General features: G+C 47.1%; 10 protein-coding genes across 10 annotated transcripts; 4 read left to right on the top strand and 6 right to left on the bottom strand.

Moving 5' to 3' along the window:
* Nucleotides 1-328: 328 nt before the first annotated feature.
* On the bottom strand, nt 329-1,940 carry N7537_010090 (neutral amino acid permease; the record flags this gene model as incomplete). Its single annotated transcript, XM_056901144.1, has 5 exons — nt 329-1,110; nt 1,179-1,510; nt 1,565-1,637; nt 1,688-1,701; nt 1,762-1,940. The coding sequence occupies 5 exons, from the start codon at nt 1,938-1,940 to the stop codon at nt 329-331; spliced, it is 1,380 nt and encodes a 459-aa protein (XP_056749812.1).
* Nucleotides 1,941-2,751: 811 nt separating this feature from the next.
* N7537_010089 (HVSL domain-containing protein) lies at nt 2,752-3,750 on the bottom strand (the record flags this gene model as incomplete). The annotated part of the gene is made up of 3 exons (XM_056901143.1): nt 2,752-3,172; nt 3,224-3,449; nt 3,504-3,750. 3 exons carry the CDS (start codon nt 3,748-3,750, stop codon nt 2,752-2,754), a joined length of 894 nt encoding a protein of 297 aa, XP_056749811.1.
* A 1,219-nt stretch (nt 3,751-4,969) lies between these two features.
* N7537_010088 (uncharacterized protein) lies at nt 4,970-5,245 on the top strand (the record flags this gene model as incomplete). Its single annotated transcript, XM_056901142.1, has 2 exons — nt 4,970-5,014; nt 5,084-5,245. 2 exons carry the CDS (start codon nt 4,970-4,972, stop codon nt 5,243-5,245), a joined length of 207 nt encoding a protein of 68 aa, XP_056749810.1.
* A 2,518-nt stretch (nt 5,246-7,763) lies between these two features.
* Nucleotides 7,764-8,557, top strand: N7537_010087 (uncharacterized protein; the record flags this gene model as incomplete). Its single annotated transcript, XM_056901141.1, has 2 exons — nt 7,764-8,387; nt 8,441-8,557. Coding segments are annotated over 2 exons (741 nt in total), but the record flags the coding sequence as incomplete, so codon positions are not given.
* A 2,189-nt stretch (nt 8,558-10,746) lies between these two features.
* On the top strand, nt 10,747-12,470 carry cpdS (uncharacterized protein; the record flags this gene model as incomplete). Its single annotated transcript, XM_056901140.1, has 4 exons — nt 10,747-10,909; nt 10,975-11,120; nt 11,169-11,589; nt 11,647-12,470. The coding sequence occupies 4 exons, from the start codon at nt 10,747-10,749 to the stop codon at nt 12,468-12,470; spliced, it is 1,554 nt and encodes a 517-aa protein (XP_056749808.1).
* A 1,270-nt stretch (nt 12,471-13,740) lies between these two features.
* Nucleotides 13,741-14,001, top strand: N7537_010085 (uncharacterized protein; the record flags this gene model as incomplete). The annotated part of the gene is given in 2 exon segments (XM_056901139.1): nt 13,741-13,863; nt 13,879-14,001. 2 exon segments carry the CDS (start codon nt 13,741-13,743, stop codon nt 13,999-14,001), a joined length of 246 nt encoding a protein of 81 aa, XP_056749807.1.
* A 1,481-nt stretch (nt 14,002-15,482) lies between these two features.
* Nucleotides 15,483-16,223, bottom strand: N7537_010084 (uncharacterized protein; the record flags this gene model as incomplete). The annotated part of the gene is made up of 1 exon (XM_056901138.1): nt 15,483-16,223. The coding sequence occupies one exon, from the start codon at nt 16,221-16,223 to the stop codon at nt 15,483-15,485; it is 741 nt and encodes a 246-aa protein (XP_056749806.1).
* Nucleotides 16,224-17,095: 872 nt separating this feature from the next.
* Nucleotides 17,096-18,556, bottom strand: N7537_010083 (uncharacterized protein; the record flags this gene model as incomplete). The annotated part of the gene is made up of 4 exons (XM_056901137.1): nt 17,096-17,122; nt 17,159-18,169; nt 18,225-18,322; nt 18,373-18,556. The coding sequence occupies 4 exons, from the start codon at nt 18,554-18,556 to the stop codon at nt 17,096-17,098; spliced, it is 1,320 nt and encodes a 439-aa protein (XP_056749805.1).
* Nucleotides 18,557-19,802: 1,246 nt separating this feature from the next.
* Nucleotides 19,803-20,920, bottom strand: N7537_010082 (uncharacterized protein; the record flags this gene model as incomplete). The annotated part of the gene is made up of 3 exons (XM_056901136.1): nt 19,803-20,510; nt 20,566-20,812; nt 20,835-20,920. 3 exons carry the CDS (start codon nt 20,918-20,920, stop codon nt 19,803-19,805), a joined length of 1,041 nt encoding a protein of 346 aa, XP_056749804.1.
* Nucleotides 20,921-22,175: 1,255 nt separating this feature from the next.
* On the bottom strand, nt 22,176-24,565 carry N7537_010081 (beta-glucosidase; the record flags this gene model as incomplete). The annotated part of the gene is made up of 4 exons (XM_056901135.1): nt 22,176-22,995; nt 23,057-23,211; nt 23,274-23,990; nt 24,044-24,565. 4 exons carry the CDS (start codon nt 24,563-24,565, stop codon nt 22,176-22,178), a joined length of 2,214 nt encoding a protein of 737 aa, XP_056749803.1.
* Nucleotides 24,566-26,494: the final 1,929 nt, after the last annotated feature.

Here is a 26,494-nt window from a genome sequence, read left to right as displayed (position 1 = left end):
AAACAACCCGAAGATCAACCACCTGCTGCCGGGATTGCCGGGAGGCCATTGAAGACTAGGTATTATATCCAAGATCTACCGCAAAGTTTAGCAGTCAAGTTTTCAGCATATGATTATATTCGTACACGTCTATTTCCATGAAGCGCTGTAGTATGTATATGCAAGGGACAATTAAGTATGCAGGGCAAAATCAACCCAAGCAGCAACTTGAGATAGAAACAAGGTATCCAAAATATCGAAACAAATGCTCAAAATGCGAAACCAGAACGCCAGAGAACCCTTCCCAGATACAGTTTTATACAAGCCAAGCTAACCCGCGCACATGCAGCTAAGCATTATTGGCACAAGAAAAGCTAGCACTGCTGGGGTTATCATGAAGAGCTTTCCCGGAAACCCAAAGACCAAGACCACACAGCGCGGCCCCAACAGCAATAGCAAAGAAGTTCACGCAGGTAAGGGCAATCTTCCTCGGCGAGGAAAACCACAGACCCTTATTCATGAACAACCAAAAGACCCCACTGAAGCCGTAGGTAAACCAACTAGCAAACAGCGCGGTAATCAAGCTGAGCAGATTACTGAACACCGGAATCGCAGAGGAAATAATCCACGCTAAGATCCACAACGAGAGAGCAATACCGATCCACGATCCTGTGGCGATCCAATCGCGCTTGTGCATGCGGTCTGTACCCTGGAAGATTCGCAGATACACATACTTGAACGCGACGTGGCCGTTGATGACACCGGCGATGATGATAGTCGGTAGGGAGATTCCGTATGCGACTTTTGCGACCATCGGTGAGGCGGAGCCTAGTGCTGGAGAGGTCACACCGCTGCCGGCGTACCGGTAGATCACCAGTGCGGCGGTGATGTACAGGCCCATGTCGATGCCTTGCAGGAGAAGAAGGGATTTTGTGAAGTCTTTTGGGTTCTTGAGTTCGGCCATTAGGCCGAAGAAGGCTGCGTGGCCGCAGAAGGCGAAGACGATGTTGCAGACTGCCGAGAAGCCGTGGAAGAGGTCTGTGTTGACGACTGCGACGACATTATGTCCGGGTTTTGTGATGCCGACGGCGATCATGACGATTATGACTGATGTCATGATGCTTGCGAATGCTGGGGGTTGTTAGTTGGTGGATTTTTGGGAAGAGGGGGGTGGGCTAGGAAGGGAGATGGAAACGTACAAACTATGGATAACCATGACATCTTTTCTAGAGTGCGAGGCAATGAACAGATGAAGGAGATGACCATGCCGACGATGCCGAAGACGATGGAGCAGGTGCCGTGGTTTGTGATGGTGTTCATGGCAACGGTGAAGGTCAACAGGTGGCTGGCCATGATGAAGATGAAGAAGATGATCTGTGCAGCACCGATGAATTCTCGTCCCCATTTTCCTCCTATCACTTCACCGGCATCTGCCATCGTGGAGATGTGTGGATATTTCCATTTCATCTGTCCGATCACATAGCCGGTGTATGTGGCTAGTGAACCTAGGAAGATTAAGACGAGGATCGCGCTGGGGATATGATTAGCTTCAATTCTTGCACTGTGAGTCAGAAGGTAGGCTTACGGAAGAAGTCCCAGACCTGCTACAGCGGCGGGCAGTGAGAGCACACCCAGTGATACCGTTTCGGCGACCATCACTAATAGAATGTTAGAGGTTGAGATTTTGATATAGTATGTTATCACATACGCAGACCACATTGCCTAAACAAGATATAAGTTAGCCATAAAGCTATTGCACATTTCGAGATATTGCAAACATACCACCACTTGAGTACTTTGTACTTGATTTCAGCGAACTCCTCGTCGCCAAAAGCATCCTGTCTAACTTTCGGAACCTCAGCAGACTTCTCGGGATCAGACTGCAAGTCGGCGGGATTTGAATTGACATAGTGACTCTTCTCATTGGAATCGAAATCCAAACCAGCAGGTGAAGAGCTCATAGCGAATATATCAAAACCAGCGACGTATACCCGGGAAAGTAAATATCACGTCGGGAATCGAACGAAAAAGCGGAGAACAAATGCGAATCGCTTGATACAACAAATTAAGAAGAGATAGAGATCTTAACGAGAGGAAAATAGTATTAAAAATCCTTCTACGAAAAAAAAAGCACCCACCAAGTCAGTAAATTGAAGAATAAAGAATCCGCCACCCGAAACAGATGTGGATCGCCGACCAGCGGACCGAGACGACGAATCAACTCGTCGGGACGTAATGGAAAAGCCGAAAAGGACTTGGTTCGCTGGATCCAAATGGGAAAATCTGCTGGTCAAAACTGGGGAAAAAGAAAACTTCGCTCCGATGCCGGCCTCCTATTATAGAGGTTCGTACCTGATTGTTTTCTACGGTTGAAATCTGAGAATGAAAATCTCGAAAGCCGTTAAAGATCAGAGGCGAATATTTCGGCCCACGTGCAGATTTTAGGGGAACTTTAAGCTCATGAGCTTATTTTTATTAGTCCAGCCTATTAAATGGTCTTGTAGAATGTCGTGCTTTCATCTCTGCCCTAAATTGCAAGTGTTGGGTAGATCGGGTCGGAAATGGGTCGCTAGTTCCGGGTTCTAATTATATGACCTCATATGGATCTCCGCAGGGGGCAAAGAGGTAACCACCAGCGTTTTGTTTCGCTTTCGACGATTTATGAGAGGATCTGAAGCGCTGAACAAGTTGAATAGGTAGTCAACCTCAGGTTTTGGATATTCTTGCCAAACTGGCCACAAGAGACAACGTACAATTTACTGGAAGAAAATTTCATTTTATGAGTTTTTTTCTTAACGGTATGCTGCTGACAATGTTCCCAATCTTTGCTTTGACGCTATCGAATCCAACCTGTATTTCGTGCAAAGCGCGCAGATCTACCCCAGCAACCCGTTCACGTTCCTTTAGGCTGGGCTCTGACAGACTCCAAGCAAGTGAAATATGGAAGCACGCCGAGAAATCCTCGCCCCCCAGACTGCTGCTCTTATCACTAAGGGATAAGCCGGTCTGCTTCCCTTGTGTCAAGGAGGTTGCATACAGTGGTGGCTGGCCAAAGCAAGCAAGAGTGTCATTTGATAGCTTCAAGAGGCGGTTCAGACCATCGTGGCTTGGTCTCTGCACGCCCAAGACAAGAAACCAGCGTGTTTTTTCATAGTTAGATGACCAATACAAAGTATCCGGTCGGACGTTAAATCTAGTTCGAGCATTAGACAATGACTGATAACTTTTCAAATTGGTCACATACGATAAAACATGCGAGTCGTGAATGGCCTTTCGTAGCGCCTCAGTGAACAAGACACGCTGCTCGGTGCGAAGAATCACCGGCCGAGACAGGCTTATATGAAGTGGTAGTTGGGCATCAAGATCGCTATGGAGGAGACTGTGCACCGTGGGGGTCTTCTCATCTGGCACATTCCCAGATCGAGAGATGACATCTGCAAGGAGCGATAGCTCGTCTTTCCTCGGGTACCCTGTCAAAATTAGCTCCTTGTACGAGTTGCACGAAACCAAGGCCTAGCACTCACATTCGAGGTAAAGATGTGTTGGCCAGTTCCCTTCCACATGGGGAATTACGCGCGTGCGGCCGCCATGAAGGCTGGGATCATCTTGCACACTCACACGTGTGCTCGAGGCATAGAGGTTGTGGAATGATGCTGGCAGAGGCGGCAGCGATGGCCCTGGATTGATGTTGTGGCGAGGTTTCTTGGCTGGCGGGGGAGAAGACTTAGATTCTGAGTCGGATTCCGAATCAGGGTATTGTACTAGAGGCATCTCATCCGATGTGGCAGGGGAGTTGTTGTGTTGATGAAGGTCTGGTTTCTCTGATGTGGGGCAAGTTAAAGTGGGGAGCCAATCATCGTTTTCAATCTCATCTATAAATTTATGTTTTGATGGCACTTCGCTTATATCGTGTCAATAGGTCGCAGGGCAAAAAAGTTAGAGTAGTGTACTGGTTGGACTGTACTTGTGCTAAAATTATATATCTCAACTATCGAGTGACGGTGCACAAGAGAAGGTCACCAATTATTACATTGGCACAGTCGTGAATGTGATCATAATCCCAGGTTCCTACTACGATAATGGTGAGTTTATGCACCCTAGTCCACAAAAGCTAACAATCCTCAATCCTCAATCAAAACATTGCTCCTATGTGATGCAATTGCTGTAGGCGCACCGACACGTTGGAAGCGAAAACCCCGCAAACCAGCCCCTAGGATGAGATGCATATTCCCCCGGAAGAATATAACTTGGATCATTAAATTGTGCGGATAAAACACTTGATTTTCCGGCCACATCGACCGACTGTCAAATCGAGGCAGTATGCTTGGAAGCAAATCCCCAACGCTTCAATACTTCGAGTCTCATAGGATGTAATTTTCTTCCATCCTCGAGAGGCTTTAGCTTCCTTATCAAGCACAATGCAAGACAAAATCCACAGCTAATTAAATATCTGCTGAGCAAGAAAGCTGGGAGCGAAGGCTTCTAGAATCCTCAGTTTGTGCGACGTAAACCCGGATCTTGCATATCAAGGGGACGATTATTGGTCAACAGAAAAACTGAAAATACGGAGATACTACACATAATTTTATGATCACGGATTTATTTCTACTACAAGGTATCTCCTCTGCCAAGGATGAAAGAACACCATGCCAGCTTTTGTTGTTCGAACCATTGTGATGACAAGATATATGAATCTTGAACCCAATATAACTCATGCTATATCGGAATTCACAAAACAAATACCTTGGTTTATAGCCTAAGGCTTCATTCCGTTGGCATTTTGGTCAGAATCTTTACGTGAATATATCGGAAGTCGAGGTCCGAAGTAATACCACCTCGAAGGGGGACAGTTTGTAGATATTTTTAGACTTGAGAAGCAAGACAATCATCCGGCTATCGCGGCTAAGTCTTAATTCGATGAGCTTTACTTGAAGTGGGCCCATGCGTAGCATATTTTCACATGTGAGTTGTACATTAGGTCAGTTCAAACATGAAGTCCAAGTATATTTTTCCTATCCTCAGTATTGCCCGTACTGTAAATGCCATACCTGTTCCACAGAGTGAGGAATATATCGAATATTTGAGCAATCTCTGACCAAATCAGGACTCCATAGATCCACCGCTGGTCGCCCGTGACGAGAAACCTTCTGCAACTTCCGCTGCTGATAGTTGTGGCCACTCCGGCAGGGGTGACTGGAGTGGAACAAGTTATAACGGACGGGGTGGTGGCTGGGGCGATGGCGGAGGATGGGGTCGTGGTGGGTAAGAAAATGCTGTTACACACTTGACATCTACCCTTTTTGACTAGTTCTGCTATTTGATGATTCAAGTGTAAAGAGAAGATCTGGACTACGGGTCATGTCGTGGAAAGATACATGTATGTATCGTTGGAGTGGAATACTATACTCGCTATAGATATACATAGTTTACTCTTCCACGCTAAAACTAGTAGTAACAGTTTGTTCGATTGTCTCTACTAGCCTAAGAGCGATTTATTTCTCCCATTCCAATATTGGCTCTACCCCCCCCCCCCCCCCCCCTCCAGGGATGATATAGTGATAGACTTCAAGTTCTCTTCTCTTCAGGCAACAACTTGCTGATTACGGGAATTCCTCAGCAGTAAACATACTTCAAACCAATGACAACAACTACACATATATGTATGTATGTGGTAATTTTAACTCCCGAGAGATATTGATTCGGTTAACGCTGGGACCCAAATATCATTACTTCCGCACGCCTAATCATTACTACCAGAGCCTTCAATTATCTGTATGTATCTGCTTGATATGCTTAATAGGAAAGATCCTAGTGTCCGGACTACCGGAATTATGATATCTCCATGATTAGCTCGGTCTATCTGTACAACGCCTAAGAAGTATATTCAGTAAGATACACACATAGACTGTGGGACAGCATAAAACATATAAACACGTGTAACGACCGGATCAATGAGAATGACTGTGATAGATCAAAATCTAGTTTAGTTTTTTCTGTAACTTGAGATTGAAGGAACATTTGAAGTATAAAATTAGAGGCCGCGCCCGTAACGTCTGCTTTCTATATTGCTCGCCACAATCTGGTCGTCAATCCACTTACTCACTCCCCCTAGGCCATCTTGCCTTGGTTGTTGAGTGTTAAAATATGGATAGAAGAACGACCACTTTCCTCATTTTCAATCATTTGGTCTGATTGCCTAATACCATCGCTTGTGGTGAGTAAATAGGCACTTGTATCGAGTATTTCCGCGAGTGTGATCTAAGGGACGTAGAGGAACCGACTATATTGTTTTATCATTAGCAATATTTTTGTAGGACGACATTCCCTTTTAATTCGAAGTGTAACATCGGATATTTTACTGACACCCCACGGCCGGTGGCCGGTGGGCGGGGGGGAGGGCGCAATCTTTGGACCAGCCCAAAATTCAAGCTATAAGATGAACGTTTCATCTGGACTTGTAACCCCATTAAAGGCATTCCACTGACAATCACAAAGTCCAAATATACGGTAAGAATCACTTTTTGCCAATCTGGTTACAAGCCGATTTTGAACTACGTAGAATTGCTTGCAATTAAAGATGAAATTGAAAACTCTTCTCTTAGAGTTGAGCACTGCTGTTGGGTGATGAGAAATAGTATTGATTCATTGCCCCACAAAATGAATTTCAAGCTCATCAAAAGTTTCAATTTGCTATATTCTGTACATTTGTAGCTATGATTTGAGACATCTGATCTAGATTGTATGTGTGTATGTAGGACAATGAAGAAACTATTAAATAGCGAGTGAAAAAGCGGTGAAAAGACAAGACACCTCAAGAAAAATTGAAATTGGCTCAAGGGAGAGTGTAGATCTAGACCAGGCCAGGGGTATATGCCAAACTAAGACCGGCCGCTATTTCCCCCTAGCGGATAAGCTTAATCCATGAACGAGTCATCGCCCGGGACCTCCGGGAATAGATAGCCGGCGGCTTTTTTCGATTATCAAGTGAAATGACCCTTGCTTCGATTTCTAGGATGACGTTTGAAAAAAAAAAAAAAAAAAAAGAATCAGAAAGAAATATATATGTAGGGGCAGTTCAGGTAGGGATGTCGTCATAGGAGTCGATCAGTACGTGGACTGCGTGGAAGTCTCGGATGTGGGATGCAACATGGGCCTTGCATTGGTTTTAAGTCTTTATGCATGGTGAATCATGGGATCTATTTTCAAGAATAACTAGAGAATCTCTGATCTAGATCAATTCTTTTTGCTTGTAATAGGGAAAGTAGATGAAATTGAGTAGTGTGTACAATATTGGATGATATCACCAACTCTATACTCCGTTCTCTCCGTCTACCCATCGGGAGTCGGCAGTCTCACGAGCTAAGCCCAACATGCTGACCCACATGTTTTTTTATTCGAAGCGATGATTGGTACATGTAGTAACTGAAAAGCTAACGGAGGACTAAGCCCACTTTAGAGACTACTAGACCATGTGTAGCCCCGAGGATCAATTAAGCGTCGGAAAGTCAAGTCATCACGTCACGTCCGCGGCTTCCCTTTGATATAAGCTCTTCTCGAGGCACTCGCTATTCTCCCATCTACATCTACCCATCTTCATCCATTTTTCTCTTCTGTTCTCACAACCAACATCTTCAGTTGCTGTACGAGCTACCCTGCATCACTCCTCAGCCTCAGCTGTTCTAAATAAAGTACTTCTTACTTATATCACCGGGTAATCCTTGCGCCTCGCGCCTTTCACCCTGGATACCTTTTCATCTTACAAGAACCCATCAAACAATCTCGAAATGGCAGTTGACTGCATTCCCATGGCATCAGCCCACCATCCCCACCATCCCTTCAACCAACTCAGTCAAGATCGACACCAAAACGTGGGAACAAGCATGGGCAGCAACAACCCATATGCGCGCTATATTTCACCAGCGCCCTCCTACTCTCGACGGTCGCGTTCTGAGTCTGTGAACTCCGCGCCTTCAATCTGGTATTCCGGCATACCCGAACATCATCCGGTGGAGCCGAGACGCAAGCGCGAGCACTCTGCTCCCCATCATCGCCGCACCAACAAGTACTCCCGGCACTCACAGCTTGTGCAACCCGATATCATCGACAGACTGGACAATGCCACCAATTTCTCCTATCACCACGAGGGCCCGTACGACGCAGCCCGCCCTGAACGAAACCGCTTTGCTGAGTCCAGCCCGCTGGAAGCTGTCAAGGAGTCAAATGCCGAGGCCCTCCGGGCGACTCCCCACCACAAGATCGCCGACGCCCTAAACAGTCACCGGCCGCTCGATGGCGTTGCCTTTTATCCTCCTGGAACCACGGATCGCGACGGCCAGGAGTACTCTTACGAAGAGGGCTCGAACATGATGAACGACTTTGCTGGTAACTTCATGCGCCTTCCTGGCACGGTATGTCTTTCTTTCCCAATACTGTTGTGTCACCATTACCAACTCGGTTCCAGAAATTCACCGATGAGGACTTCAAGAACGATCCATTTTACAACCGTCCCCCGGTGAACCCGTTCTCTGAACTACGAAAGAAAATCAGTCTGCGACTGAAAAAAAAGACGCAACACTCAGTAAATGGGTGTCTTCCCACTTCGACTACTTCACGACCCTGACGAAAGACTACTTCATGATTACTACGGAATTGATGATGGCTGCATGGCCTGGACTCTTTGGGATTCGGGGTTTGGACTTCGGTTTTAATTTTGGGATAAACGGTCATGTGTTACCCTATGTGTATTCGGGAGTTTATGGTTATATTATTTGAGAGGTTTTTCATTGATGATCCTGTATATCGATAAATCATGTACGTACTTTGACAAATGAAAGGCCAAGGCCACTTTCCAATTTTCCCTCGTGTTCATGCTGGTCAACGTGACCAGTCGTCAACGAAGCTCGGTCTACTTTGGTTTTTAATATAATGATTCCACCTTGCACTTGCATATATATGATCCAACTCCATCTATTATTCCTTTTTGTCTCACACGGAACATTTACCGTAGATTTATCTACAATATAAACCCTAGAACATAAACATCACCGTATCCACCCCCACTGCCGATCGAGGAATGTCACCTGTTACACAGTGCCGCTCGGCCTCACGCCGTATCCGCCCCCTCGCAGATGGAGATGCAGATCACGAGTTCCCCATTCCAGCCCCAGACACCGTCAATAATGACTGACAGCTTGGGGTTCCGATCCCCAAAATAGCTGCGGAATGGATTCGCTACCTCATCATAGCCTCAGCATGAGATTAATATGTAATCATATTTTCCACGCGGACTATTTTCTTTACTCCATTTATATATTGAGAAAAAGAAAACCCACTTTGATCCCAATCTCATCACCCCGCAATAATATGCAATAATATGCATCTAGAAAACTTTGATACTAACTTTTTTTTTCTCGCGTATTTCATCCTTGGCAATGCAATGCTGAAAGAGTACTCTTCACACGAGATTGAATTCAATTCTTGGATATATATATGTTTTTGGAAAGCCCGCCCGAAAGACGCTTTCGGATATGTACCATGATGGCTATGAGGCAAGTCGGGCGTGGGGAACGCTTTGGGCATGAAGACGGGTTGGCGTATAGCTGCATGGATTACGAGGGAGGTTTATGCGGTGTGATAAAGGTGCGGGGTTGGATATCTTGGGCATCGGGGAGAAAGTTAGTCTTTTTGTATGAATGAGAGAATATACATCAAGAAGGTTACTTGATAGTAGAACCTAGAAATATCAAGGACATTGAGGAGTTGAAGAACTTGTCTGTTGTAGACCTGGAACCAATCGTAGAAGTCACGTGACCCCAAAGAAAGGGGCAAGATGATCATCTGCGAAATCAGCTTGTGGATTTTACATCCCATAACTTCTTCTTTTTAGAGTCAGCTATGATCTTGCTTTGAATATCCTGTGTTATATGCACAACTTGAGTCAGGCGCACATGTGATGAGTTGGATGCATGGCTGCCTGAGTCCTCTTTGTCAGGACCAAGTCTTTTCAGCCCTGCAAGATCCTTGTACATGTAGCCATCGTTTCACGACATTTCCTCGCTAGAGTCGTTATGTTGATTCAATTCCACATACTCATTTCCAGTCATCACCCGAGCGAGACCCTTGAAGACCAACTATCTACAGTGCCCATTATTGATGCGATCGGAACAAACGTTGCTGGCGCCATCACCTAGGTCTTGATGCACCTCGCTCGGGTGGTATAATATTGATTTGATCCGAGCTAAGATCCTTCTGCAGGTACGAAGTACAGGCACCAGGATTAACAACGCGGATCGTTTGACGCTACGGAATGCATTCACTAAGAAGAACACCTCGATATTAGGGTCTTGCCCCACCGTGATCGCACCTATTCAATAAACATAGCAGTCACATGTGCTGATACCTCTTCAATCGGACAGACGCCCGACGCTACGAGTGCATCATGTGTTAGATAGCGGACTCCGTCGGAGCAAAAAGGGGGACAATCAACTCGTCATGCCGATTGTTCCTGACGACGTTGCAATCACTTGCAGATCACGCTTGCTAGCAACCAATGCCTGCTTTATAGTGGGTCGCGCCCCAACTTGTCCCGGTCTCTATTGGCAAAGCTTAGTAGTGCGTTAATATCTTAGTATCCGCCCGGAGCGCAGATCGCTCCGGCTAGCACGACTCGTTGAAAGACAATTGAAAGACAATGGGATTATAAAACTAGGTCTTCCTGCTCTTCTACTCCAAGTTTGGTTTTCCAAGCTCGAGGAGGATCATCCCACAATGTTGGTTTTGGCACCCCTTATTTCCTTGGTGACTGCGGTCGCGGCGTTGCAAAACCCGCACCGCAAGGCTTCGTCTTTCAGACAGCCTGCGGATAGTCTGCGCAAAAGAGAGGTCTCAGCTTCCCCGGCTGAGCATAAGTATCTGAACGAGAAGACGCAAAGTAAGTGCGGAACCTTGTTATTTGTAAAATCTCAAGATAGTCAACTTACCATTCATCTCTGCTAGAATTCCAAGTGAATGGAACTCACTTCCCGCAAGTCCCTTTTGACATCGGCGAGAGCTATGCCGGACTTTTGGAGAATACACCACATGGAAAATCGAGCTTGTTCTTCTGGTTCTTCCCATCTACCAACCCAGCTGCGGAAAAGGAGGTACGTTAATTTCAACCCGTCGCAGAATTTCATCTAATATCCTCTAAGATTACCATCTGGCTGAATGGAGGCCCCGGATGCAGCTCACTTGACGGTCTTCTACAAGAGAACGGTCCGTTCCTGTGGCAATCCGGCGTGTACGAGCCTGTGCGCAACCCGTACTCATGGACCAAATTGACAAATCTGGTCTACATCGACCAGCCTGCGAGCACTGGCTTTTCTCCCGGACCAGCCAATGTCACAAATGAACTTGAAGTCTCAGATCAATTCAACGACTTCTGGGAGCGCTTCATTGAAACCTTCAGCATGGAAGGCTACAAGATTTATATCACCGGAGAGAGCTATGCTGGCCAATACATTCCGTATCTGGCAGATGGGATGTTGAAGCGCAACGATACCAAGAATTTCAACCTCAAGGGTATCCAGATTAATGACCCGTCCATTAACGACGATTCCATTATGATCTACGGTCAGTTATTGCTCTACGCGATTAAAAAGAGTCACCGTACTAACTTAAATCTGATAGCCCCGGCCGTTGCAGCGCTAAACCACTATTCCTCCGTCTTCGCCCTGAACGAAACCTTCACGAAAGAGATCAACCACCGCGCCGACAAATGCGGCTACACCAAATTCCTAAATGAAGCCCTAACATACCCCCCACCAAAGCATTTCCCCACAGCACCAGACGTATACACCCCCGGCTGCGACGTCTGGGACGAAATCGTAAAAGCAGCAACCTACATCAACCCCTGCTTCAACATGTACCATCTAACAGACTTCTGTCCCTTCCTCTGGGACGAAATGGGGTTCCCATCCCTAGCCGGAGGACCAAACAACTACTTCAACAGCTCCGCCGTCCAAAAAGCCCTCAACGTCCCACCAACAAACTACGCAGTCTGCGGCGGGGATCTCTTCCCCAAAGGCGATCTTTCACTCCCCAGCGCACTCGGCCCGCTTCCCAGCGTCATCGAGGCTACAAATAACGTCCTCATCGGCCATGGCTGGCTTGATTACTTGCTCTTCGCTAATGGAACTCTCGCCACGATTCAGAATATGACTTGGAATGGTGCGCAGGGATTCCAGAAACCGCCTGTCGAACCCCTGTTCGTGCCGTATACGACTGCTCTGGATCGTCTGGCTAATGGGGAGACTTCTACCCCCTGGAATGCGGATTCCGGTGCTGGTATCCTTGGAACGGCGCATACTGAGCGTGGTCTTACGTTCAGTTCGGTTTATAATTCTGGTCATGAGATCCCGCAGTACGCTCCCGGTGCGGGTTATAGGCATTTGGAGTTCTTGCTTGGGCGGATTAAAAATCTTCAGGAGAAGGGGCCTTTTACGGGGTTGTAAATATCAGCCCGGGGGTTTGATTCCTTGTATCTGCATGTAAACCAAGTATTCTCTTGTATGGCTGTTAAATAGGAAAGGGTCGTGGGTTCTATTCAATACAAAGCATACCTATAAAACAAAGCATACATATGTACATGACATCACTGATCGTATTGGAGTGGCCCCATAATGTGAAAGCAACCAAATTTCAGGGTTGCAGGACTAACAAGGCCACACCACTTAGCTGAGAACAGGCAGCAAGTCACAATCCAAGACAAGGAGCTCGGTCTGTAAACTACAAGCAGTAATGCTCGCTGGAACACCAACGAAAACTCCCAGACCGCTTTCAGAGCCTCGCAAATAGCAGGTATTGGACTCTGGGCTGTATTGGTGCTTCCCGGCGCAGGTTGTCCAATATACGGGGGCAGAACAGAACTCCATAGAAGTGGGAGTTGGCGAGCAGGCTCCGTTGTTGTCCGGGTCAGCGAACGATCAAGACATCCGGCTGGGATGCACTACTCTTGTCCATTTCTTCTCCATCACCGTACTGCCCCTGCTCCTTCATCTAACCGTCTGCAGCTTCATGGGGATCGAATCCGTCCCGTCGATACGGTGCGCGTGTAGTCCCCAACTCAGGGATGAGACTCCTTGGGTATCTTGGTGTTTCCCGAAATCTGTCGAAATTTCCAGGTACGACAGGGGAAATAAAGTTCTCATATATGAGGTTGGGTGGTCCGCGAAGAACAATGCGAAATGATGTGAAGGTCGTCCTTTGCCGTGCCCCAACACTCGGCGTGGTAACCGCATATTTCCATAAACTTGATCAGTCTGTTGGGCGAAGTGTCATCTAAGTCCGCTATGACGAATGATAGCTGACTGAGATCGTCTTCGCCTTCGATTTCGCCATGGTTTGTTCCAGTGTTTCTTGTATTTGTGATGCGTATAGAACTGCATTTTTACCGACCTCGGCAGAGGAGCAATAGCATTTCGGTAGTGTGTTGCACGCAGGCTGAACATTTGGTGGCTATCTTTTACCGCAGAGCCTATCCCCAGGTGGAAGGCAACTTGTCGGCGTGTTTGCGGCAGAGCAGTAGTATTATGCTATTGGGGGCGAAAAGCAGAGGCAGCCCATAGCATTTCTTTGCCCTGTTGTGTGGGGTCCTGTCCTCGTCAAGCTTCCAAGGCTTGATGGCTTGACACTCTAAATTGGCCTCCACTCTGAGCCTTTAGATAATTCTAATTTATTTAGAGAGACCCAAGAGGCGGTTGTACAGCCATGTATCCCTCAAAAATGGACAATATGAATGACCAGGCAACAGCAGCATGGTTTGAGGGTATCGCGATGGTCCAATCACCGGAGCCCAACCGACTCCAGGGATTTCTCAGCCTCGTTGACTCAAGTGATATCGATTCAGTGTTATATGTTTAGAACCATATGTGGTCGAAATTCGTCACAACAATGAGATTAGAGATCAGAGGAGTCCCAACGGGTGGAATGTTCGAGGTCGGTCAGTTCTTGGCTTTCTCGGAGAAGAGGTTCACCATCCTGTAAACAACATTAGGAAGGGTCTGGAGTAATATCGACAATCTTCACGTGTTGATTGTATGGCCCGGGGTTTCGCAAAGTGTCTCGGCAACGAACTTGACGGGAAGTGATATGGCCGTACTGGCTAACCATTATGTACCTCAAATTCCGACGAGATACGAAGGATCAGAAGAAACATGTGGGAAAAGCGAGCATATTATTTCGAGAATGGTAGCCAGGGGCTCTTGCATAAGAGTCGGCAGTTTGGGGCTTTGGTTTGAATGCACCGACGATATTCGCTCTTGCCGCGTCATCGAGATCGAGCCATCGCGGATATATATTGTTTTAGATGTACTAACGATCAACTCCTATAATGTGGATTTTAGGTGTCCTTCACAGGCCCTTTGGTGGGAAATTTCCTGTCGGGTCCCAGGTATATGCTCCAGATTCTATTGATAAATCCCAAGTTAGCGATTTGTTGCTTCCAATATGAGCCGGGCTAATGGATAGAACATACCTGGCTCTGTCGCGTATTACACGGCCACGAAAGCTACAAGCTCTGTGCGGAGGGGATTGACTCGATTTTAGATGGCTCTGTACGCTATTAGCGTGATCCGATTGTTTTTGGAGGAAGGGTATGCTTACTGTTGGCCATTTAGGGCAATGATGCCAATAGAAGTCCCATACGCCTTTAGACGGTTCGACCCTCTAGACAGCCTATGGGCCAGATAAGCGATTCCCAAGGGACTATGGTCCGAAGGTTCAGAAGTCTATCTTCCAAGTTGCCGGCGACGATGTGTCGACGAAGACGTTGGAGAATATCATGAACCAGGCAGGAGCAGCATGAAGGAAAGAGAGGAAAGAGATGATCAAGGCATGGTATAGGGGATACGGTATAGGGCATATAGACAAGGCCACAGTGGGTTTACAAAGGAACAAAGGAGAAGATTCCCCTCGGGTGAATTTGGCAACAATGAGCTTGCAGAGTCGCACCTTCCTTGACTTTGGTCTTTGCACCTTCCCTGCTTTACCCATTTTGATATTGGAAATATGTCTACAGCTCACTATTGCCAGACAAGATGGAATAAAAAAAAGTGCTTTAAATGAATGCACTATAAAACAATCGCATAAAATGAAGTTTAAAGGAGCAATATGCATGACGTCATTAGAGGGAGATCTCAAATCTGTGGTCGTGGGCCATTCTTATACTCGTCAACATCAAATTGGCTGTCTAGCTCGAGAATAAATGGGCTTACTCATTGTACTACCCTCCTAATGTCCCTTTAATAATTCAATCATAATTAAATGTATAGAAATTAATGTATAGAAAATTGAATTATCATAACATATTCCGAATTAATCCATTAATTATCTCATATATTCCAATCCTGCTCTATCTAACAGCGATATTCCTCCCCTCGAATTGACTGAAGTTAATACACAATTGTGTATTCCGAAACATTCCCTCAAACCAGAGGGTGAAGTTTCTTCATTCAACAATCAACATCTTAGTTCTTCTTGGCAGCATAAGTAGACACGCCGGTGCTGCTCGCCACACCGGAAGAGGAGGGAGTAGCATCCAAGGGGCCAATCCTCCAGGCGCCGCAAGGGCTAGTGGGGGCAGTGAGGCATCCACCGAGGTACTCACCAAGGCTACCAGTCTGGTTGCGAGAGGACAAGATCTGAGCGGGGCCGTAGGCTGCCACAAGCGAAGTAGAGTTTGCGGCAAAGTAGGTCGAGTTCACGCGGCTACCGATCAAGGCAGAGTGGGCGCTGTGCTCGGCAGCCAGACGAGCCAAGAGGAAAGAGACCTCGGGGGATTGGGAGTAGCCGGCAAGACCGATGAAGGCACCGGTGACGGTATCCTCGAAGCGGTAGGCCCACTGTGCCCAAGTTTGGGTGCTGCTGACCTCAGGGTATGTGTAGTCGCAGGTAGGCTTGGAGAAGCCGGGGGCTTTGGCGCCGACCTTCTCGATGGCGGCGCTGGATAGAGTGTTGTCCTTCTCGAGGCCGAAGAGGACCCTCTGGTATGCCTGGATGGTGGCGTTGTTGGAGTTTCCGAAGGTGCTGTTCACAGTGGTGTTGTAGAAACCGCCGATGAAGTTGGAGACACCCAGAGCGAATTGGAGGACCTTGGCATCAGAAGATGAGGGCAAGCAGGTTGAGGCTGAGCCTGCTGCAGAGGTGGTAGTAGCGGCGGAGGTGGCAGTGACTCCGGCCAGCAGGAGGCTGACGATATTGAAACGCATAGCTCTTGGAGTTATCTCGGAAGAGGTATCGTGGAGGATAATCGAGGGATATTCTGTGAAGATACAGAAGAATTGCTACGGCTACAGGTAGTTAAATACCTTTTAAACCCATAGAACTGCGCAATCTTCCGAGTCATCACGAGTCATCATCATCCTAGCGACGCATGCGGTAGGCTTCGAGTACGTTATACTAAGTAGACTTTCTCAATAACCGGTAGTCTCCTCCACATTGGCGTCATGGACCACACTATAAACCTTTGAGCGTGGGGTGTCGTGGAATCGACATTGGCATGTTCTGTTGGAATGACGTCGACCACTTAACGAGTCCAAGCTTGAGGGGAGTAAACTTGATATAAAACTCTGTCGAGGTTAAAGGTTCGAAGATTCAAGATTCTTGTTGAGTGGGTTCCGGATCGTCGGGAGTCCCGGTGTACCCCGATGACTTGGATCATGGCGTCGTGGATGTGAAAACTTTATCAAATGTTGCATAGTAATTAGATTCTTACAATATTGCTTCCTAGGGAGCTTAGATTTATGATATACTACTACTAATCGTCGTTGAATATTGGAATGGAAATATCGAAGTGGTGATGGTAGCTAGTAGAATGATACATCTACGCGCACTCGGATGCTGACGGATCGCTGATGGAAATATCCAAACTTTATTTTTACAGCAAGTCTGCAATTTTTTATGAATTTTTATATTATTAACTCAAATTGTGCATAAAATTAATGGGCACTGACATACGTAGGAGTATGCTCGAAGGAAACAGGAAGAGTTGGTAGACTGTGAAGTATATCAATTTGTAAAAGTACCCTATGTAGCGATCCTAATCCTCCTTTGTCCCATCAAAAAAAGCAGACGTTAATCATCAGCATAAATGTGCAACGACACTCGCCTATAAACATTTCATATAATGCGCGACTATACATACTCCGCTCAACAAGCAACTAAGCCCCGTACACAAGATGATAAGTCCATATCCAGTACCATATCCTGCTAGCGCAGATTCCGTCACTGGACCAAGTATGGCCTCACTTAATGGACCGCTAACGACATTTCCAACTCCACGCCCAAAGGCAATAACCCCGAATATGATAGTTGCATCGGCAGACGGATCGACTCGTCGGACCTCGTGAGTCATTCCCGCCCACGTCGCGGAGTAACACCCTGCGAATAATCCGTACGCGACAGAAAACACAAGCAACGTGGGCAAGCTTGTTGAGAATCCCCAGAGGAAAAATACAGACAGTGTACTACCGACTGTTGAGATGGTAATGCAGGTGATAGCATGGTATCGATCTGTCAGATGGCCCATGGTAACACTGCCGAAAACCGACGCCAGATTTAACAGCGTGACGGTCAACGAGGAGAGGAAATCTGTAGCGCCAATGCTACGGGCATAGCTCGGTAAATAGATACCGGGCAAGAAGAACCCCAGCGCCTCTATTATATTGCCGAGTTGGTAGAAGCAAAATATCCGGGTTGTAAGGAAGCGGAAGTTCAGACGCTGATAGTCGACTATCCTTTTAACCGGGAGGCGTGGTCTGTGGAAGTATATGAATGGCGCAGCGAGAAGGAATACGATCACGGAGATGACCCTAAGAGTCGTTTCGAATCCGAACCGTCCCAATAGATTCTCGAGGCCAATCGGGAATATTATCCCGGATACTCCTGATCCGGCCCAGGTTATGCCGAACGCGAGTCCTCGTCGGTTGACGAACCACTCATCCATGTACAGGATGGATGGACTGTATGCTATACAGCCGCCAATTCCGAAGCCGACTCCTTGGGAGAGCACGAGGTGAGTGACATTGGTGGAAAATGAGCCCGCGGCCAGGGAAAGACACATTATGATCAGCCCTACTGATGAGAACCAGCGGCCCCATCGAGGAAGGAGGATCATAGCAATGATGACCAGCGGGCAGCTCAAGTAGGAAATTCCCTGTGGATGATGTTAGAAAGAAATAGACCGTCGGAAACGAAGTTGGTCTTCTCACTGTGGCACATGTTCCAATGACAGCTACCATGCTAGAGTCCTGGAAAGCTTCATGGTCGTGATAGTATTTCTGGAAGACTCCGAATGAAAAAGCAAATCCTGCTCATAGTTAGTAAACTGTCATCTTGTAGTCACGCGAGCAGACTCACCCCATATCAAAGCCTCGATCATTACACAAGCTGCCAGAAACATCCATGCCTGGAATCCGCCGTCAACGGGTGCTAATTTCGGTCCATCATCGGCGGACGATTCATCGAACTTTTCGGGGCACAAGCGTATCTGGGCTTCACTGCGAGGTAGTGAGTCACTGCAAGAAGGGCGTCTTCTGTCCATATTGGTGATGTTGAATTCAGGTGGGCAGACTAAAACGGGACGTTAAAGACAAAAAGCAAGTCCTACGGTGAATATGCCCATTTTAACTGCATCTATATTAAGCAATAAGGTCACATTGTTCCATCAAGGAGGCCGAGCGTTGAAAGGGATGAGAACTCTTGGTGGAGATCATCCAGGTGATTGAAGGAATTTCCGTACGTAGACATTAAGGCTGGCATGCAACCTCAACGGCCGAGCGGCATATTATGCACTTGTGTATCTACCTCAAACATGGGAAGTAGCTCAAGAGTAACCATATCGCTGATTTTGCAATCGGGCTAGGAATCTGATGTTTCCGATCTAACATATATGTGAATTCATAAGAGTACTGTGATGAATGTGTTGTGCTGGGGTATGATATTGAGCCCCTGTGTAGAAGGAGCAAAGAAAACAACGTTTTTAAAAGGTCGAAACTGACGTGCTTTGCGTGGGGAATAGAGAGCTCTCCCGGCCTGCGACGGAGGATTGTAGCATAAATAACGGCTAGGGACGGAAGTGAAAAGGGATTGGAATGTACAGTATGATCATCGCCAAATGAAGATGTAGACGTCGGAGACTTGTGCCAAAGTATGTCCTATGATATCACCCATAAAGCTCCGAACTGAAGATCACTAAACAGCCCCTTACTCGGTACAACTCCGCGCAGTGCCACGCTAGACTAAGGATGAACTAGGAGGCTTGGTGATTGTAATCAAGGGGGTATACAAGCGCCAATCATCTGGTGTCGGATGTGACATAGCACGCAACATGTATAGATAACAGCATGCCAATATATGATTTCCGTGAGTCCTGCCTATGATCTGTGGCAAAACTTGTATCGCTCAACTTCGCCGTCGTCACACTCTAGGTGATCTTGAGACCACATTTGGTCGGTGCAGGATTCTAATGACATATGGTATTTCCCATGGACCTTTATACATGTTTCCGGAAACTCTGGGTTCAATTCCCATGTGACAGAAGAACATGACTTAGTGCAGACCACTGAAGGGCAATAGGGCTGTTTGTCGGGGTTCGTTGGAGATAATTCACCGGACAAAGTCTGTGGAGAAGACTTTCTGATATTACTTTGACCTGCATTACCGGCAGAACAAAAGAGCTAATTCTAATTCACACAAAGTCTGTGGAGATGGGCCAGTATGCTTTCAACACCAACAAATGCATAAAAATGTGGGCTGAAGATCAGTTCCTTATCCCAAGTGATGCCCCTTCAGTTGGCGAGCCAAATATTCTGATCCGTGCCATATCCAAACGCAATCCAAGAGTCATTAAAGTACCTCTGTAACACTGTTTGCGTGTAATTCATGTCATCAACGCAGTATCCACCACCCTCAGGACCGATATGCGAACAATGCACGTCGGGCCGGTACTGCACCATATGCTCATGAACCTCGCGACACAGCAACGTGTTACGACCAAGCTCGTAAGCCTTTCCAAATCGCACAGTCTTAGTCAAAAAGTCATAGCAAGTTGGGGTGTCTGTATATTGCTGGTTCGAACCCGTGCAATGCTTTTCGTGTGTATCACAGATGGTCGTGGCAAGCAAATCAGCAACATAAGCGACGGCTTGGTCGGGCTCAGTCGCGTTTATTTTTGTTGCGACTCCATCGACCAGGAAATCCAGTAGATACTCGAACCAGCGGAACGTGGCATCGTACTGTGCAATCTTGCCGTCGGTGTTGAACTCGATCCATGTGTCGATTGTCACTGGGATTAGGATGCCAAAAGTGGTTGCGTTGAAGGTGACAACGGTTGTAGCGGATGCGATGTTGTCATTGGCGGTAAACTGAGTAATGTTATATGCGATGGGGATACCGACCACACTGACATGATCTGGATCGGAGAATAGGCCGAAGATATATTCGCGGTTTAGCTCGTCGCCGTCGAAGGTGCGGGTGATGTCGACACGGCCTTGGACCTGTATTGTGTCAAACCTTTGAAACTAGACACCATAAATACTGGGATATATTGACATCTGATGCAAAAATAGTCGATTCATTGCCTTGGGTTTGTTCAAGGTTTGCAGGGTAGAGAAACGAATCCCAAAAGCTCTTCTCGAGGTTCCAGAGCTCGTCAAATGTGAAGGTTGGATTTTCATGCTCCGAGGAATCCTTAGACTCGACCAAAGCAAACAAGCATGCCAATATAATTGCAAGCAAAAAGCTCCACTGTGCAGATTGAAGATGCATGCTAATTGTTTCGCGGTAGCGTGAGATTATTCTAGGTTGACTTGGACTCACACCGAGAGAGGTCTTGGTCATTCAATGCGAAGGATTGTATTGTTATGAATAATCCCATTAATAGCATTCCTCTTTCGATGCGAGGCATGTCAATTTTAATATTGGACACATCGTCCCAAATACCGGCTGGGCTGATATTAAATTCGAAACCACCGTATAACGGTATAATAAAAAGGGTTTAATCTAATTTTTAAAAGAAAACCACCCAGTCAAATCCGAAATCCGAATTAACTGGAGGCTTTTTGAGGTCGCATATTTGTATTGGGCTGGATCCCAGCCTCCTTGCACATGGTTACAACCTCTCATTCCAAGCTTGAAAGGTGATTGAGAGCGAATCCCGAAAAAGCCAAACCAAATTGTTGAAGCACGCCGTGGGTCTCGTCTAGAAATAACAAATCAAGCCGGAAGATGACTAGTAAAACGTTGAATTGAAGTAGACCCAGGTGCATTGAAGTATAGAGGGTTCTATTTTCTTTTTACTCACAGTAAATAAACCCCAATTCCATTATAGACACAATTTCCAAATCCTATGAAACTGACCTACCCAATATCCAAACCTACAGACTATCCAACATATCCTGCAGCTGCCAAGCAACAGACGCCTCACTACGCGGGTCATTCATTAGAGTCCTACTTAGGTCAATCAAACTCTTTTCAATAAAATCGCAGACACGAGGGAAAGTAGTCTGGAAGTAACCAGGGCGTCTGCCAGTGATCAATGGATGATTCGGGAAATATACCGAGATATCTGACGCTAGCATTTTCATCTTGCGCATCGATCGAGCAGTCGTAGTAAGTCTTTGGCTCACTATATTTTGGTGGCCTGGATAATTAACTAGAAAGTCAATCTGGCATACGAGTTCTGCTCGGAATCCATTGGTCTCTTGTGCGAAGATTGGCACGAGATTGTGGACCCAGTAGGGTGAAGAGCTGTCCCACCAAGCCATTGGTCTCGGAGATTAATGGATTCAATGTATGTTTAAAGATGGGTCTAGGGGTAAGTAGAAGTCGAATTGAGGATAGTTCGCTACTTCGAGAAGGACTGGCAAGAGGTTATTTATGCATGTTGGCTATCATATATTGAACAAGACAATCAATACTATGGTCATCCGCAATGAAAGAAATGGCAGTTACAAAGCTCATTCTTTATGTTCTTTGTTGTCTTCCGGACCCCTGTCTCGAGTGGCAGTGCGACAACAGCCCGACAGCACTGTGTCTTACGAATGAAGACACATGAATCTCAACCAAGAGAGTTTACATTCCACATTCTGAGATCCAAAATTTCATCTTGGGTCCAGTGGCCTCCAACAGGAGATATGTACACGTCAAAGGGTAAGGATATACTACTGAGCGACAGTAAATTGTCCGTCCTCACGAATATCCCGACTAGAAGCTCCAACATAGACAGTAAAGGTACCACTAGGCAAAATCCACTTCTGCATCTGCACATCCCAGTAGCTCAAGTCACGCCGAGTGAGCTCAAATGTAGACGTCCCCGACTCTCCCGGTTGGAGATTCAACTTCTGGAACCCTCGGAGCTGCTTGGGTGGAGTGCTTGGGGCGGACTCCGGAAGAGCAAGATAGAGCTGAGCAACCTCAGCACCAGCTACGTCGCCAGTGTTCTGGACAGTGACTGAGATAGTTCCGACCGACTCGAAAAGATCTTCCGCCCCGCCGGGGACAATGCGTCCATTTGATGCTCCAGCCGTGGCAGAAATGCTTACGACAAGTCCAACGTAGTTGAAGGTCGTGTACGACAAGCCATAACCAAACTCGTAGCGCGGGGCGATACCGTTCTTGTCAAAGTGGCGGTAATCAACGAACAGGTCTTCGACGAAATTGTCGTCTAGCGCACTGTTCCAGCCAGCCCCGTAGTCTGAAAACTGCTTGGCAATCGTGTAGGGCAGCTTGCCGCTTGGAGAGGTGCTGCCATACAGCACATCAACCAGAGCGTTTCCGCTTTCCTGCCCTGGTAGCCCGGCCCACACAATTGCCTTCACTGAGGGCTGCGCTAGAATGGTCTCCAGGATAACCGGCCCCACGCTGTGCACGACCACGACGACATTTTTGTTCACTCCCGCGACAGACTTGACGAGCTCGTTTCCGTTGTGCCAGGGATCGAGATTGTTTCTGTCGCCAACGTTGCCCTCCACTGTAATATAACTGGGATGGGTGTTAGTGCTTGCAAATACATTATAGGTATGGTGATGCAAGTCTGACTGACCCTTCGCCACCGTCCGCATTAATGAATACCACGGCAGTCTCTGCCGCTGCGGCAGCAGAAGCAGCAGCTGTAGTGCTGTCGGTCGTACTCTCGATAATTTTCGTACCATCCTTTTTGGCCTGGACTTGGATTGCATCAAGAGGACCAACGAGGTACTAGAGCGGGGATTGTCAGTTCATCGGGTTTGCCATTGATCTCTTGGAATTAGCCTGCTTACAGGGAACTCCGATGTCCCGCTTCCCCATCCCATAGCTAGCGTGCCGTTGTTGCAGCCGCGATCTGCGCATGCATTGGGACCATTGGGGTCGACGATAGCATCCTGCCCAATGATTGCCAGGCTTCCGGGTGTCCGGAGAGGCAAAACATGTTCCTCATTCTTCAATAGGATAATTGAATCACGGGCAACGGTGCGGGCGACAGTCGCATGGTCTCCTGTGACGTCGACAGTAGCTTTGCCGCCATTCCAAGAGCTGAAAGTCACATCGGGGTAGCCTTGGTCTTGGTCAAGAAGATACCAAGCTGCCAGGATACGCGTTGCCATATCATCCAGACGCGCTTGGGGCACAGAGCCATCCGCAACGGCCTGCACGAGATTCGGTCCCCAGAATATGCTGCCGGGTGGTTTGTTGAAGTCGCTACCGGGCATCGTCATGTCGAGCCCAGCCAAGGCACTGTTGACACCAGTGTGCTGCGCGTTCCAGTCGCTCATAATGTAACCAGGGAAACCTAGCTCATCCTTCATTAGGTCATTCAAGAGAGCGTCACTCTCACAGGCCCAGGTCTCGTTCAATTTGTTATAGGAGCACATGACAGATGCGACATTGGCCTTGACTGCATTCATGAACGGCCATACATAAAGCTCACGCGTCGCGCGGTCACCGATGTTAGAGCTCATTGTTTCGCGGTTGTGTTCTTGCTCGTTGCCGAGCCAGTGCTTTGTCAAGGTCAGAATGGACGAAAAGGTCAGTAGAGTAGAGGCTACTGTACCTTTGCGCAAGCCTGAACGCCCGAATCTTGCATACCCTGGATTGTCTCTTCCATAGCAACGCCACTTAGATACGGATCAACTGAGAACCCTTCCCAATTTCTACCGCCATCGGGATTCTTTCCTAGAGGTCCAGCGACTGGTCCTAGCTGGACATGGACCCCCAGACCTTTGGCTTCCTCGCCCATTGCAGCACCGCGCGCATACAAGAGACTGCGGTCCCAAGTTGCTCCGGCGTTGATACCCGCGGGGAAAGCTGTCACAGGATTGGCAAAGCGAATTCCCAAGGGCGAGTCCTGTAGACATAAAGAGGGATAGTCAATTGAGCTGGCAGCATAGGTGTTGCCCACACATGGCCCTCCTTCCCAACCGACGCCAGTGGCGATCCCGACTTTTTCAGTCTGGTTTAGCTTGACAAGGGCTGTTTTAGCCTTTGAATAAGCCACATCCCAGCCGGCAGCTCCTGAGCCATAGGCATCAGCGGCGACACTGAATGTCAGAGCAGAGAGAAAAAGATTCTGCATAATGCCCTTTCTCGAATATTGTCGCTTGACAGATTTCCCCTAGTCTGACGGCGCCGTGGTTCCCTTTATAAAACCCCGCATAGGATATTTGGGCTTAAATTCCCATGGCCGAAATTTGGCCCTGGTCCCCAAGGCTGGCCAAGGTGCAGATTTGAACCCCATGACCAGAATGAAGGGGTTTTCGCCTAGCCAAGGCATCACAATGTAAGCTCCGCATTTACATCCACAAACGAGTGGTTGTATCGTTACAGTGAAACATGCATGTGAATAAAGTTGGTCCGCCAAAGGCCTCGGACCATCGGGGAACCTCCCTTTGATTCGTGAGGGAGAAACGGAATGTGGAAAAAAAAAAAAAAAAAACAAGTTGGCTATTCTGGAGAATATCCTAAACTTCTTGACAACAGCTACACTTGGCAGGTAATTTGGGAGCTTTCCTCCGCAGATCTGAGCTGTCTGGGGAAATGTCCGTTAACACTCACTCCATCGCTGCGGGTTGCGGGGATGGGTCCCGTACTCCGTGCGGAGTAGGGGCGTGACAGCAGCTCCTTGGACCCTTCAACACCTTTCGGCCAAATCACACGCGCTTAGAAATCGAGCCAGGAGAATGAATCAGGGTTTGTATTAACCTCGATAGGGATGAAAAGGAGAAAACAAGAAGACGGCAGGTCCCCGCGATGCCTTGCTGCCTGAGGCTAAATATCGACACCTCAGGCACTCAATTCTGGTTTTCTGGCTTTTTTTCGATCTTTCAATTCGTACCAGGTTATAACCTTGATGAGATTCCTAAATGCCTAGGCAGTCATATGCATTTTCTAAATCTAGGGTTCTATGTCTGCTCTTCTACCCCTGCTTTGCGATGATAGCATGTGGCGCTACTTATTGGGCCGAGTATAATGCATATATTGAATATATGGTTTTGGTTGTCGAGTAGTATGATTGTATATATTTATGTAGAATTCTCATCAAAATGTTAATACAATAAAAGCACGCACCAACCAAACAACTCAATTCAGTTGGGGGCAAGGGCCGGGCTTTGAAAGTCCTCATAAATATAACCTCATGCTGGCATTTGATCGTTAAATTTCTCCCTTGACTTATTTTGGAAGAATTCTCAGTCATTCACGATATAAGCCAAACTCATATATCTTCCGTCAAGTCGGAGCCTCAGACTTTTGAATACCAGTATCCGTACTGAGATAATGATGTAGCTGCTCTAAAAATTGCTCAGCAGACTGTCTCCCTCAGGCCAGAGGATTGACAATTACGAGGAATCTCGCCATCTGTTGGCAGCTGGACTGGATATGACATTTTGGAGATATGGTTGGCGAATGCCTGTCGCTTCTCAGACCAACCAAATTGAGAAGCAACGACCAAGCCGAAAAAAAAAAAAAAACAGAATCCGAAATACTTTCTAAACAAAGCTGTGGCCTATTCCATCTATACTTCCCGGATCCATAGGAAAAGGCCCTACAATATTTTCTCTACAAGATAGAGTTCTACACAGTATCTATAACAGCTTGCGCAATCGATAAAGCATATCTATCCTTAAGCTGCCAAATATTTTTCGGCCTATTCGGAATGATTTTAAAAAATTGTTTATTCCCACGACTTTTCGACATTCGGATCCCTATATTATGTGTAAATAGCAGTAAGATCGCAGGAAGCCAACTACTTCTCCGACTTCATAATCACGGCTAGGCATATTACGGAAGGGGTTTGAAGCTCTATCCACGAAAGGAATTCCATGTAAAATTACTAGCGCACCCAGCTTTGAGGAGGTTTTATGCAGGTTATGCGGGCATTGCTGACCTATGTCTGTGTGCTACCTTGACATTTCGAGACGTCGAATATCTTACAAAACTTCTCAAATCACCCATTACGCCCATTGAAACTAAAATTGGACCTTTCGCATTTGACCGTACTGGTGGA

Source organism: Penicillium hordei (genome assembly GCF_028827395.1).
Source record: "Penicillium hordei strain IBT 12815 chromosome Unknown utg000005l_segment0_segment0, whole genome shotgun sequence".
Taxonomy (NCBI): Eukaryota; Fungi; Ascomycota; class Eurotiomycetes; order Eurotiales; family Aspergillaceae; genus Penicillium; species Penicillium hordei.
This window is presented reverse-complemented; position numbering and strand designations above follow the sequence as displayed.